General features: G+C 33.0%; 2 protein-coding genes across 6 annotated transcripts; one reads left to right on the forward strand and one right to left on the reverse strand.

Annotated features, from left to right (window-relative positions):
* Positions 1-215: 215 nt before the first annotated feature.
* On the reverse strand, positions 216-11,103 carry LOC108748310 (dynactin subunit 1). 4 transcript variants are annotated; one of them, XM_018486360.1, is made up of 20 exons: positions 10,921-11,103; positions 10,230-10,384; positions 9,802-9,834; positions 9,587-9,646; positions 7,766-7,913; positions 7,180-7,242; positions 5,602-5,739; positions 5,360-5,497; positions 5,013-5,252; positions 4,666-4,917; positions 3,464-3,580; positions 3,137-3,380; positions 2,767-3,049; positions 2,272-2,696; positions 1,968-2,204; positions 1,587-1,881; positions 1,317-1,512; positions 884-1,246; positions 660-791; positions 216-578 (listed from the first exon to the last, which is right to left on the reverse strand). In XM_018486360.1, the coding sequence occupies exons 1-20, from the start codon at positions 11,086-11,088 to the stop codon at positions 363-365; spliced, it is 3,903 nt and encodes a 1,300-aa protein (XP_018341862.1). In that variant the 5' UTR covers positions 11,089-11,103; the 3' UTR covers positions 216-362. The 4 variants fall into 4 exon arrangements, with proteins under 4 accessions (XP_018341862.1, XP_018341863.1, XP_018341864.1 ...); XM_018486361.1 differs by lacking the exon at positions 7,180-7,242; XM_018486362.1 differs by lacking the exons at positions 9,587-9,646; positions 9,802-9,834.
* Positions 11,104-11,406: 303 nt separating this feature from the next.
* Positions 11,407-14,770, forward strand: LOC108748315 (nuclear inhibitor of protein phosphatase 1). 2 transcript variants are annotated; one of them, XM_018486373.1, is made up of 6 exons: positions 11,407-11,469; positions 12,407-12,467; positions 12,959-13,112; positions 13,727-13,947; positions 14,033-14,236; positions 14,376-14,770. In XM_018486373.1, exons 3-6 carry the CDS (start codon positions 12,965-12,967, stop codon positions 14,733-14,735), a joined length of 933 nt encoding a protein of 310 aa, XP_018341875.1. In that variant the 5' UTR covers positions 11,407-11,469; positions 12,407-12,467; positions 12,959-12,964; the 3' UTR covers positions 14,736-14,770. The 2 variants fall into 2 exon arrangements, with proteins under 2 accessions (XP_018341875.1, XP_018341874.1); XM_018486372.1 differs by lacking the exon at positions 11,407-11,469 and adding an exon at positions 11,769-12,134.
* Positions 14,771-15,144: the final 374 nt, after the last annotated feature.

Here is a 15,144-nt window from a genome sequence, read left to right on the forward strand (position 1 = left end):
CGTAAAGAACATTGAAAAGAAGAGCCTCCCAGCTGCGATGCGCCGGTCATCGCACTGTAGCCCATCGGAAATAAATAAACATTGCACAAGTGCAAATTACGAATTACTAGATCTGTCCTGTACCTTTTTCGCAGCGATACGTGACAAAATTTTATATAAAAGCCTAGTTAATATACCGCGTTATTTATAACAATATGTATAATTATCTCGTTTCATTTTTATAGAGCACAGGGTACGGCAACATAGTATAAAAAATTGCTATCATGAAAAAAATTAGAAAGATAGTCTCTCTCTTATGCACGACACATTGTGAGGATTTTGTATATTTTATCACGAAATAAATAATGAAGCAATGCGGGTTCTTAATAATATAATAGAGTGTGAATTTTCCTAAGTTCTTGCGGTCCTACATTGACAGAGAAAGATTGTTCCGGGCCATTGTAAGGGATCTTTATTTCGGCGGCAAGTAATTTGCGTTCCTGCATTGCTGCCGCCATCTCACGATTCGGATACACGGCGAAATTCGCTTCCGCCCTTCCACCTGGTGTGCGTTTGATAGCTTCGCGACGTACTTGAGCCTAACAAATATATTTTAAACATTCAGTAATTTACATTACATTAATTTTTTCACTATTTATTTATTTTTTATCTCCACTTACCACTAATTCATCAACTCGTTCTTTCAGTTGTATAATGTTTCTTTGACGTTCCAATAAATAATGATAAGACGTTTCGGGTACTTTACGCCTTAAATCAGGAACTGTTGGATATACCAAAGTCTTTTCTACATCCTGAAATATGAATAAATGTATTCATATGTATATATATATGAGAATATTTGGGTGTAATAATTAACAATGATTATCAAACTATAATTAATTACCTTGACGAGATCAGTAGTCTTCTTTCGTAATTCTTGAAGTTTTGTATCCAGAGATTTAAGATTCGTCGGCGATGGCAACGGTTCTAAACGATCTAACTTTTGACGCAAGATAGTGGACATTATCTTCTTCTTTTGCTGGTGCTCATTATTCAAAGCTTGCTTGAGAGCGTTTATTTCCTGTACATAATATTTGTTGTCCAAAGTACTCGTTATCGAAGTGCTTCCCATTATGCTGTCTGTGCCAGATACTGATATCGTTTTCTTGCCAATCGATTTCAGCTTTTCCTTTAATTGTCCCTTCTCTGTTTCTAAGCTATCGATATCGGTTTGAAGATGATCCATTGTTTCTTCGAATTCTTTTTCCTATCAAGAAAAACATGAAATCGATAAAGAAATATAAAGATATGATATATAATAGTGGGGAAAGAGATACCTTGCGTTTTAATTGATTTTGCGCCTCTTCTAATTTTCTCTTCAACTTCTCGACATTCATTTCGTGTTCATGCTGTTGTGTCGCAAAACGCTTCTCGGCCAACTCTTTCCGCAGTGTCATTTCAGATAATTCTTCTTGCTTCTCTCGTAAAGCTAATCTCGCCTCGCGTATGTCACTATCCCTTGCTTCGAGTTTTCTAATTTAAAAATGTCAAAAAATTATCTCAAAAAATCTTAAAACGGTAATTACATAAAGCTAATGGAAATGTACCTGCTGAGTATTTTCGTTTCTTCCGATTCCTTCCTAACAGAATTCGCTCTAGCCACAATTGGCGTTATTTGCTCGTTCTCCTTAGATTGCTGCTGACTTTGTGTTTGTCCGCTTATAGCTAATTCATTTTCACACTCGGCCATTTTCTGCGCCAGATTGGCCGCTAGTTGCTGTATTACCGTTAAACTAGCCTTGATAGTAGCTACGGGACCCAGATCTTCTGTATCGTATACTCTTTCGCTGGACGTTGCAGCCATCTCCTTCAATTTATCGGCCGGTAATCCCGTGTCTAAATCTGAAAAATTTATAAAAAATTGAATTTACTTCTAAAAATATTACAAAAATAAATTTTCCGAGAAAGTCTATCTGAAAAAAACCTACCGCCATTTTCGGTAATAGCATGCAAGGCACTCTTCAATAGATACTGAAGTGTCTTCGTAATCTTCACACCGTGTTGATAACATGTAGAAAATTGTTCGTTGCAATCTTTATCTAATCCTAAATTGGCGCCTACAGAAAATGCTGGACCAGCATGATCACGTGGTACTCGTCTTCTAGCTGATTTCAAATGCTGCTGGATCACCTCGCATGTCGTTTCAATATGCTGACAAAGTTTACCTTAAATATAAAGAATGCTATAGTAACATTTACATAAATCAATTTTAATTAACCAAATATTACGTACCTATATCAGCACCTTCTCCTTGTATCAATATTTTGATCGCCGCAGCATCAGTAGTTATGGCATCACATGTATTGCCCAAAGTTCTCGTGCCATTCACGATTAAGCGTGCCTGATTGACAGCTATACTTTCGCTGAAAAGCACGGAGAACATTGTGGCGAAGTATCCGCAACATTTCTCGATCGCGTCCATCGGCAAATTCTCGTCCAACTGATCTCTCTTAGCCAGCTCTATAAGTGAATCCAAAGACTTTTCCTGCGCCGCCATTTCCGGATAAGCCGCTCCCGCTTTAAGTAACATTTCCGAATTACATGAGTTTAAAGCTGACTCAAAGCAACCCAAGGTGGTTTGTAAAGCATACATATGCGAGCACAAACGAGATCTGAATGAATATTGCGCTACCGAATGACCTCTCACTACAGAAGTTCTGTAATAAAAAAAATTGAATATTGTACAAATGATCTAAATACAGCTTGCGAAAATAAGATTAGTAGTACCTGTCTATCTTTTCAATCGATCTGTACTTTTCTCGAACTTGCGAAATCAATATCTCCGTTTTTTGTGTCATCCTCGGTATTAATAAGAGCGTCAATATCGCGTCATGATCTCCGCCGCGAGTCAAAAATGCAGGAGGCATGAAGGACAGCAAATAACACACATGATTTCGTGCCTCCTCGGCGTCTAAGCGACGCAATTCAAGATCGACCGCTTTAGTTTGTGCTCGGGTCTCGGCAAATGTCTTCTGGAAGTCTAATATTTCCGCAAGTTGTTGGTCTGCACCTGAACCGTAAATGATATGAGAATTCATAAAAAAATAACTTAGTCAATAAAATTTTATATATTTCTATCCTATATTTCCTATATTACCTCGAACGTTAGTCTTAGTGGATTCCGTTGATTGAACTCGTTGCTGCAACTGCAAACATTGTTCTTGCAACTGATGCGTAAGTTCACGGAACTTCGTAATAGTTAATTCACGATCCGCCAAAGTCTCCAGCGCGGCGTCTCGATGTCGTTGGGCGTCTCGCGCTGCTCCAAGTGCAAGATCTAATTCCTCGCGAAGTTCCAGCTCTAATTCTTTGGACGATTCGGCCAATTGATCCGACATATCCTGAACAGATTTGTAGTATCTTATTCGTTATATATTATAGATTATATACGTTTCTTGCAATACAAAATATAGCGACTACGTACTTGCAGAGCTTCCAAATCTGCAACAGCCTCTTCCAGTTCAGCCACTTTTTCTTCCAACGCCATTTTCCTCTCGCCTAATACCTCGACCATTTCTTCGGCTCCTAATGCTGCATCGACCTAAAAGAAACGTTTAAGCATATAAATGTATACAAATTAATTATCCTTTCTTAATTATCCCCTTTTCTTGTTGCCTTTCCACTACTTATTTTCCACTACTTCCTCAACATTTTTTTCCTTTTCCTTACTGTTATTATCCACTTTTTTTTCATTGATATATTTTGTGATAAATTGTGAACATCTAAGAGAAGAGAAATTTTTACCTTCGCACGTGAATTTAAATTTTATTAATTGACGATTTGAGAACATAATTTTATGGCATATATATGTACTCGCCGACTTGCAACACTTCTTTTTTAATGAGTTTCGGAATACAGTCCGCTCACTGAGCGATTGTTCTTACTTATGGATCCGTAAATAAGGTAACCAATTGCTCGGTAAGTAGGTTACATTCCAAAAATCATAGAAAAAAAACTGTTGCAACTTTTTAGTCAGAGAGTGTACATCATCGACGATTGATGAGAACAACTTGCAATTGTTTTAGTTACACAAATAAATATGACGATTAAAACTTTTTTCAATTAATTTACTATTTCAGTTCAACTATTTTATTAACTTATTCTAATCGTTCAATAATTATAGTTACAATTTGGTTTAAAAAAAAAAATAACGTCGATCCACCAAGGCATGTCGATGTGACTTAATTTTTATATATTTTATTTTTTAATAATTGATTATGCGATTGCGAGGAGACATTGATTGGACGGAGATATCTTTATCACTACATGTGGAGAAATATTGGAGGAATGACAAGAGAAGTAGATTCTTCATAATTTTAATTATAGGAATTGTTATAAATTATATTTCAACATGTTATTCGGTACTTTTGTAATTTACGACTTTTTTTATTTATATATTTTTATGTTACTGAGAATGAGGATCGAACGTATAGCATTGTGTATTGAAATTATTGCAATATTAAAATTCATTTATTAGCACTAACATCCTGCATATCGTCGTAGCCTTTATCATTTAATTTGTTTTAAAATTTTGAGTCTAAGCATATTGATTTTTAGTTATTATATAAAATTAATGTTATATTAAATTAATGTTATTACAAATAATGTCATATAAATAATACGTACTTGTTCTTGTAGATCTGCTATCTGATGTTCCATTTCTTCGACCCGCGCCGACAACTTCTCTTTCGTGCGACCTAATTCCAAGATCTCAGATTTTTTCTGATCCATATCCTTTTGCAGTTTTTGAAATTCGTGTTTTTCGTGCGCCGATAAATCGCGCATTTTCACGAGCGTTTCACGCAACCTATTATTTTGTTGTTCCAATTGCTTTACTTCGTAGCTCGAAGTTCCCGTAGTTGATCCACCGCCGGCTGCCTAATTTGCGAAAATAATAATGTTATTTAAATATATATCAAATAAGAAAGAGAAGAGATACAAAAACTTTATAAAAATTAAATGAAATATTATACCCGTTCAGACATTTCTGTGCGTAATATCTCTAAATCTAATGTTTGTTCCTCCAATTTTTCCTTAAGTTGTTCTAACTCGATTTGAAGAGTTTCAGCCTTTTCTTCTGCCATTTCTTTATCTAATGTAGCCATTTCTACTGTTTCTGCAAGATCAGACATTTCTTCTTGATATTGTTCCCTTGCCACATGAGCTTCTCTGGCTTCTTGTCGAGCTCGTTGAAGTTCTCTTTGAAGGCTGGCCTTTGACAACATAAATAGAAATTTAAAAAATTTATCTTTGAAAATTAAAAAAGTAAACTTGTTAAATAAAGATCTTTACCGTATCTCTACCTATTATATATACTCACTTGACTTTCCATAACTTTGGCCTTAAATTCAAGAAGCTGTTCAACTTGAAGTTTCGTTTTTTCGAAATCTTTTATCCTTTCCTTGTCTTGCATTCGCTTTACACGCAGCGTTTCTACTTTCTCAGTAAGATCACGTACCTACAATATTGTATGTATATCATAATTTTACACAATAAGATAAATAATTTTATACGAAGGAACAGTAAAAAAAAAGATTAAAATTAATTGTAAACAAAATTTACCTGAGATTTTAAATTATCGTTTTCTTGCACAAGTTGCAAGTGTGACAATTTTTCTTCTACTAAATTTGCAGCCGCTGCTGAGCCTGCCATGACTTGACCGGGTACGAATTGCGGTTTCAATGTTTCTACAAAACCTGTCTGGATTACAGAAAGGGAAAAGAGTAAGATACATTTGCATTTTGTACCGTTGGGTGTTCTTTTTATTATCGCATAAAAGAATTGTGTGTCGCCAAAGAGTTCTTCAAAGTCCTCTGGACCTGTGTACCTGTGCTTGAAATGCATATACACACTAGGTATAACTAAACGGTATATGAATGGCGCAAACAAAGATAACGTAATTATTCTCAAAATGCGGCAATGAAAAAAACACCCCACATTACCTATATATGAGAATCCGTATATGATGTTACGATAATGCCGTTGTTTCTGTATTTACAATCGGATATTATAAAATTAGTCTGTTTCATGGTGATAAATGAGAGATTAGTTGCAATAGCAAAACACCAACAAGCTACACCGAAACTTCTATTAGTACTAACGAATATATAGAGGAAGATCCAGTTGATGAGTTGAATCGTGTTATGTGATACATTTACACAGGATATGACTAAAGTCAGAGCATTGATACTATCTTATCTATTAGGTCCTAACGACTTACACATGTGTTTATTTGCATATCCCCGTTAACTTTTAACAAATATAACTCTGAAAAAATTACTGATCAGGCAAAGCTACACCTCGAAGATATAACCCATCCGTGCTAAATGTTAGTATTATTATAAGCTTGTAACATAAACACGAGGGGAATTCAATTCCTAACTGTGGAAGGACGAGGCGATGCAGAACATACCTTCCCATTGTGTATCGTAAACTATCGAAGCATCATAGAACTCAGTTAATGAAGCTGATGTACAATTAAACATAATGATATGCAAAGAGTAAAACAAAATTAAGGGTCCTATTCTGTAATTTTTAACAATATTATTGTTTAACAATTGTCATTAATGTTTCCCAAACAATTTTTCCTTTTCTATAAATGATAACTGTTATTCACACAACATACATTAATAAAAAAATAATAAAATTGTCATAAACTCAACATAACAAACACCTTTCTCCAGGATATGCATTATGGAATTATTCGAAATGGATTCCGATCAGAATTATTCGATTATTAACTAGATTTTTATTATATTTTCTAGGAAAAACAAAATGATTCCCCGATTGAAATCCATTCCAACTTATTCCATGAAGTGTCCGGCTGTCGTTAAATTTACAACAATTTCGTCGCTATTTTGTTGTTGTAGAATAAAAAAGTTTTTTACTAACAACAATAGTTCAATAACATTGTTAAGGAATATTGTTACGGAATATGACCCTAACACGTCATTAATAAATTGATAATCCACTAAGGATGAACGGACGTATCCGTTAAAAGTGCAATGACGCTGTTTTTATTACGAAAAATATGTGTTGATGCTTTATGATCGACAAACAGCTAGTATGAGAAAGAACAAGATATTAGAAAGGTGATGTATTAAAAAAGTTGAGATATTACAATTAATGAGTATTAATTACATTATTTTGATCATCTTGGGCCTTTGGCTTTTTGCCGGGAGGCGAGCTCGTGCTAGGGGACTTCTGAAACACGTACGTGCATTCCCATATGAATCATTCTATGCCAATGGAATTCTCTAACTTGGTTTTACAAATTTACACTCCTTTTCTTTTAATTTTCGTCGTTAATTTCTACCTTTGTTCAAACACACTTTTCGGTCAGACGTGCACAATTATATTTAATTGGCCGAGTCACAGAATAGGATTCTTTGCACATGAATGTAAGAAACATACAAATACATAAAAAAAAAACCTATAAATTTGAAAATATCAGATCACCTGTTTGTTAGTCAAAAACGATGAAAATATATCATAAAAATACAGTAGTATTAGCTAATTTGTTCACATAGGAATTACATCATTCATCATATGTACGCCATAAATCTTCTGAATAACGTTCTTTTATAGATAATTTTTTTTGTTCTTACTACTTAATTGATATAAATAGTAAGATATAGAAAATATATAATATATATATTGATATAAAAGTAATTTATATACTAAAACATTACTAACAGTTTTTATAACAACTTATAGTACATCTTACCTCAACAAATGAGGCACGCTTCGAAGTCGATGTTGGTGCTGGGATTAATGATTCGCCGCCGTCTCTACGTTCGTGTAATGATCCAGTTAGGCTTTCTGTACTTGGGGCACTTAATAATGTTCTACTTCCAGATAAGGATAATCGAGAACTGTAAAAAATAACACGAAATAATTAATGATATTTAATACATTATATATTTTTTTACAGTACCCTCCATAAGTTTGGGAACACCCTACGTTTTTTAAGAAAGCCATTACATGACAGCGATCTATACATGTTTTTAGTTTAAGTACTTCATAAGACGTCTAAATGATGATAAACATTTATCTAGAACATCTATAAACTTATACATGCCAAAAATATGTTGGACAATCATTTCACAGCATCAAAGCGCTCAAGATTGAATTTCGTGCTTTGGTGTATTGTTTACATGTACATTCTCACTTGTTTTGCAACGTCGTACTTGTGTTCATTGTATATACACAAATCATTTAATTGTAGTTTAACGGTTTCTACAAAAATGATTAACTATTTGGATCGCAAGTTGATTTCAGACTCCGTAAAAATTGTAAAATGGCCCCAAAGAATTAGATTTCGTATGAATCACATTTTAATTAAAATTTCATATTTTAATAGCATGTTATTAAATCTTTAATTGAAAAAATACGAAATAAAAATACATACAGTTAGTGCAAAAAGTATTCATATAAGGAAAATATTTTTTAAAAAACTTTATTTTTAAAAAAGTAAATATTATCCAGCGAGAAATGAGTCATCGAATTGATGTCGAATCGATTTCGATATGTTGATTCGACGTTTAATTGATAATCATTTCTTGGTGGATAATTAACAATTTATTCATAAATAATAAAATAGACTATATGTTTCTTAAAATGATATATACCAAAAAGTATTAATTATAGAAAATATATTATCTGAAAAATAAGCGAAAATTAAAAATTCTATTGTTTGATCAAAAAGTACAGTCGAGAAATTTAGCTTCTAAAATTAGGAATACATGCGAAGCTCGTTTGTTTATGTTAAAACAGAATCTATTCATTGTAAAAAATTGCTAATTAATGTTTATTTTTTACAAATAAGACTTTTTTTATAAAAAATTTCCTTGTACAAATACTTTTTGCTTTCACTGTATATACGTACGTTATAGATAATGTACGTATATATGTACTTTTATTTCGTTTTTTTTTTAAATTAAATAATTATTTATAAACTTGTAAAACGTAGAGTGTTCTCAGATTTATGGAGGGTACTGTATATACATTTGCTGTGCTAAGCTGGCCGCAAATCAATCGCGATGGAAATTCTAATTTAAATTTATATTATTTATATTAAAATAAAGAAATAAAGACTTGCACGTAAAATAATAAAAATTGCAATAAAAATATTGTAACAATATATTCGCATAATTATATGTCCATAAAAAGTTTTGACACATTATGAAAAATATGAAAAAAATATAAATATCTTATAAAAATGCAAATTTAAATTAAATTAATAAATAAAATAGCTTGCAATATTCAGCAATGCAATTTTCATGTCACGATAACAAGCGCAACAGAAATAATCGCTAATTGTTTATTAACTGAAAATAAATACGCATATTGTAAAAGCTCCATAACAGACATATTGACAACTTGTTTGTGCTTTAAGACTGCAGAATGCTTTAGATGTTCAATGGGAGATTGCAGTTGGCATTTTGACAGAGTAATTATGAGGTAATTGTGATTTTCTATAAGCAGTAAAAATACACCTTGTTGACATAAATTTTGTTTGCTAAAATTTAGCTTGCAGTAATCTTACCTAGAAAGTTTGTCAGTTTGCTGGCGAGTAACATTCGCAGGAGATGTTTTTCTCCGTACACTTTTATGAGCAGCATATAATTATATTTAAGAATTTATTAATTACATACTCGCCTATTCGCCTATTTATTTATATAAGAAATATCAGAAATTCTAAGGGAAAATAACGAAACATTTTTTTTACATTTTGATATTATCACAAAATGAAAAACTTACGCTGTAGGCTCATTCCTTCGACGCATACTAATGCTAGCATGAAAATTGTAAAAATAAATAATTTTTAATATTTTTTCTTTTAAATTTATAAATCACACTGAATTCAACAATGGACAGATTACTTGTTTATACAAATCTGGAGCCACTGTAGTGTCTCGGCGCAAAGCCAAGCGCATAAATTATACTCTGTTTAATTCTACTTTACATTTTAAAAGATGGTATATTATTAAAGGTGTCAAAATACTATACAGCATTTATATTTAAATGTAAGACTAGAATAATTATTATTTGTAGTACGCTGATAATATTTACAATTTACTATACTTGTTATAGAAAAAATTATATATATTTTTTATTTAAGAATGTTTCTTTTTTAAATCTAACCAAGATTTTTCAATGCAATCTGACATTTAAATTTGACAACTTACCTATTTAATCGACTCCTGGCTCTAGCGGCGCTATCATCAGGTGTCGTGGCATTACTGCCTGCAGATGATGGGCTAACTGGCTCAGTCCTATTGCCAGCCTCGTCCAATAGAATAAGTTGCGTTTGGCGTGCAAACATACCATGATTCTCTGCGCACTGCGACAATAAAAATATACTTTTATGTTTAATATTTGAAGAAAGTGAGAAAGAGTTCTAGTGCAACCTAGTAGAAGATTAAAAAAACAGATCTACTGCTATAACATAATCTTGAAACATACAGCATAATCCTACTCTAAAGTCTAACATCATCGTCGAACGGTTAATTTTGTAATTTCATATATGTAACTTTTAGTACTGTATTCTAATGTAATGCAAGTGTGACTGAATTCGCTGTAACAATATTAGTTCTTTCTCAGAAAAATAAATATAATTGTCATTGATTGTATACAAACTGTTAAATTCCAATTAACTTAATCAGTGATAATTTATCAAATAATATTATTTCATTAATATTAGAATTATCTTTTGTCATTCGACACTTAAAAAAACAGATTATAAAGACAACAAGTGACATATAATTTAAAATTTTTTTACTTCAAGCAATTCTGCCAGTTGAATCAATCGTCGATGTTAATCGGAGTTTGGTCGAAATCACCCTTAATAAATATCGGCATGTTTCTTTGTTGATTTACCTTAAAGTACATCTGTCCCTTGACACTACCGTTGTTCTTCCCCTTCGGTTCGTCGAGTATCACGCCGATCCATTTACCCGACGCAAACGTTGGATAACCGATGTAGGCGATCACGCCTTGGCATTCCTTCACGGGGACCTCGACGCGTTGTCCGATTTTGAATGACATCTCTGTATCCGTCAACCGAGATTCGCCCTAGACGAACGCATTAACCTGTACGCGCGATCCGCGCGATTTCTCTCGATTCAGTGTCGCTCGCAGTTCTACACACAGAGTAATATTTGATTTGTGACAGGACAAATTGAGTGCCACGAGTTTCTAGATTCTCGATCGAGCTCCAATGAATCTCTCCAAGAGTGTCCAAGACAGGACGTGCCGTCCACGTCGAAGTATAGTCGATGTTGGTCAATGTTATGCCGCTCCGAAATCCGATATCACTAATCACAGTACGGCGCTGACACTGCTGACAGTAGTGACAGAACGACTGTGACAGTAGACTATTGTGACGTCATTATGGTTGTGCATTGCCAGTGAAAAGGGAACATATAAGTAACATACCGATCTAATGGATATTCTTCAATTCTGGCTCTTATTAGCATAAACACACATCACATTCATTTTTGACACTACGATTTTATCTGCAGTTTACAAAATAGACGTGGCACGGACTGTTGCCAAGTCTGTTCAAAATAATTTTATATTGTGATTTTTTTCAATATCTTAGCTGTAATTTGAGCTTTTTTTTTGTATTTTCCTCTTCAAAAATTACCCGAAAATTCTCTTAAATTTTTTATATCTCCAAAAAATTTCTTCCAGTAAGAAGAAAAAACTTCCAAATCTGATTAAAATTCTACTAAACAATACTAAAAATAATACATCATACGCATCATATGTGAAATAGAACATACCCTTAGACAGCCAATCAGACAACCATATTGAAAAATAATGGCGGTGATGACTAACCTAACCGATTCAACGACGCCTTTAATTCTTTGAGATCTCTAGGATTCCATTCTCGTAGTAGTATTTCACTGACGGGATTTGTTAATTTATTTTCGTATGTTCTTGTATTCTGATACAGTACAGAAAGAATCGCTCGTTATGGCCCGTTATTATTCATGCTTTCGCTTATAATAATGCAGTGAGAGAGATTGTTTGAATTGTTCGTGCAAGTTGTAGACGACAATGGCTAACCATTATGAGGTTCCAAACTGGTATGTTTCAAAGCTTCCTCATTTGCAACGTAACTTGATCATTCGATTCTGTTTATTGTTTACGCAATCGCACATTCCGAATTGTCTGTCATCATGCGCGGCAAAGCTGGCAATATCTGGCGATACATTGGATATATTTCAATCGTGTTCTGATACTACCAGTGCTAAAAATCTAGTATACGTAATGTAAACGATAGATTTTCAGTATGCACTGGCAGTGTATATTGGAACATAGTTTTCGTGTATACACATTAATTCATAATCTCTTTCAGGGCTGGTAAACCACCAGTGGGGTTGCATCTGGACGTATTAAAGAATGACAAGTTGATACAGGTAGGGACAATACAAGATACACATCAGCTATATCTTTAGTGACATATCATTCCCTTGGAATTCTATTATTAGAGCGCATTTGAAAACACTATTTGAGTACCTCCAAAGATATGTTCTATTTGATGTTCACAATGCTCATGGAAATCATATTATCCTTGTTGTTTATCAAATGCTAAACAAGGATAAATAATACTTGCAAGCGTTGTAAGCAAATGGAGCATATCCTGAATATAATTTTATCCTTGTTTAACATTTGATGAATAAAGTGACATTGTTAACATTCGGATAGTATTTTCAAATTGTAGTTTTTCTCGCATGAGTTGGAGGTCAATTATGTGCCTCGAAACAAGGTGAAAATTATAGAAATGAGCAAATTTATTAGGTGTTGATAAATAAAATTATAAATATTCTAATAAATTCACTCATTTTTGTATGATATATAATTGAATCAATTGTATGAACCAAGTGTCACATAGACCCTATTTTATTAGAAACTCATGGTGGATGAAAAGAAGTGTTATCTATTTGGCCGCAATCAACAGTTGAATGACTTCTGCATTGATCACGCGTCTTGTTCTCGTGTTCATGCGGCTCTCGTTTATCACAAGCATCTGAATCGAGCATTTTTGGTTGATCTAGGAAGTAGTAAGTACAGTGCTTATACTGGTGCTAAGATATAGGCTGTGTTTGATTTGAATGATTTGGTCTTTTAGTTTTCAGCACTTTCATCCGTATTTTACATCTACTAATTAAATAATAAAGACAGATTAATGATTTTAAAGCATGTAAGCGATTAAATCAAATGCAGTCATACTCTTCTTTTAAGAAAGATTTTTAATTAAAATTGAATATATAAAGTTTATATAATAAAGTTCTCTTTTTTTTTAAATAGATTGGAAAGTTGGTGTTAACTCATTTCTATCCATTGTTGTATTTCTTAAACAGTATCTTTTTAATTTTGTCTTCATATATATACATATATATAAAATCCATATATATAAAGAACTGAAGAAATGCTCTGTATATATATATAGAATATTTATATGTGGAGAAAGAAATTAAAAAGATGCTATCGTTTAAATAGTACGGGAAGAAATGGAATTTAAGAAAAAGATTGTTTTAATATTTATATTTTTATTTATAAGATATTTATTTATAAAATTATTTGAAATTTATTTATAGAAAGTTTATAATATATTCTTTTAGGATTATGTTATGCATATTTTTAAGCAGATGATGAGTTTGATAATTTTTTTCAGCACATGGGACCTTTATCGGAAATCTACGTTTGGAAGCACATAAACCGACTCAGTTACCAATTGACAGTACATTTCACTTTGGGGCATCTACTCGATATTATATAATAAGGGAAAGACCTCAAACTGGTGCCCGACCAATCATCGAAGAATTGGAGAAATTATCCGAAGATATGGACGCTGGTGGTTTGCTGGGATTGCCAGAAACAGAAACAGAATTAGATGTGTGTATCGAATATTTGATATATTATATTAAATTGTTAAAATATTTTAATTTTCTGCTAAATGTGAATCTATTGTAATTTTCAGAATTTAACAGAATTTAACACGGCTCATAATCGACGGATCTCTATGCTTGGCATAACAGATGACGAAATGCATAAACCAACGCGTAAACGAAAGAAAAAGGGAATCACCTTCAATGATGACGAAGAAGTAATCAATCCGGAAGATGTTGATCCTTCAGTCGGAAGATTTCGTAATCTTGTACAAACGACAGTTGTTCCTAGTAAGGTGCGCTATTTGCAAGGTTCTCAGGAGAAATAATTGCATGATTACAAAATTGCTTGACTTAATATTAAATAACAACTAAATAATTATAACTAGCTGTAACTTTAATTTCATATTAAAGGAATATATTTCGTAATTACAGAGAATGCGTATGGAAGGTGGTCTTATATCCTTGATGGAAGATCACAATCCTCTGAAGCACATGCAACCCACGTCTACCACTCCGCAACTCTATCACGATTTACCTCCCGAGCAGTTTACACCGTCTTCGATGTCTTCGATAAATCCGTTTTCTACGGCTCTTACATCACGGCTTGGCATCGCGCTACCTAACCCGGCACCCGAGGTGGAGATGACGCCGAATCAGATACAGACGGAAGTGCCGCATGTGCAAGAGCACATACCAGGCACGACGGAGCCGCGAGTAATGGAACCGAAGAAAAAGAAATACGCCAAAGAGGCATGGCCTGGGAAAAAACCAATACCAACGCTGCTTGTATAATAGAATGAATTACTCATATGTATAGTAACATGTACATTATAATATAGTCTTAGTTCATATATATATATATATATATTGTATATATATATATATGTATATATATATATGTTTTATTTTCCAATAGAGCTGTACCTTCATCCAAGGATTGTTCATACACTACATATGATTTACATACAATTTTTCGTCAGCTCCGTTATATCAACTAGGGAATGAAAGTTACAGTTACAAATTACTTTTTTAGTAATTTTACTGGTAACGTTCCTTTTTTTCTTTGGTAACTGTAATGATAACGAAGTTACCACTTATATTTTTTTGATAATAATAACAAATTTTACAATTACATTTATCGTTACTTTGCACACGATTAGACACAAGCCATTCATAGTGAGACTAGAAAGGTTGCTCGTCC

The sequence above is a fragment of the Trachymyrmex septentrionalis genome, unplaced genomic scaffold (genome assembly GCF_001594115.1).
Source record: "Trachymyrmex septentrionalis isolate Tsep2-gDNA-1 unplaced genomic scaffold, Tsep1.0 scaffold22, whole genome shotgun sequence".
NCBI classification, from domain to species: Eukaryota; Metazoa; Arthropoda; class Insecta; order Hymenoptera; family Formicidae; genus Trachymyrmex; species Trachymyrmex septentrionalis.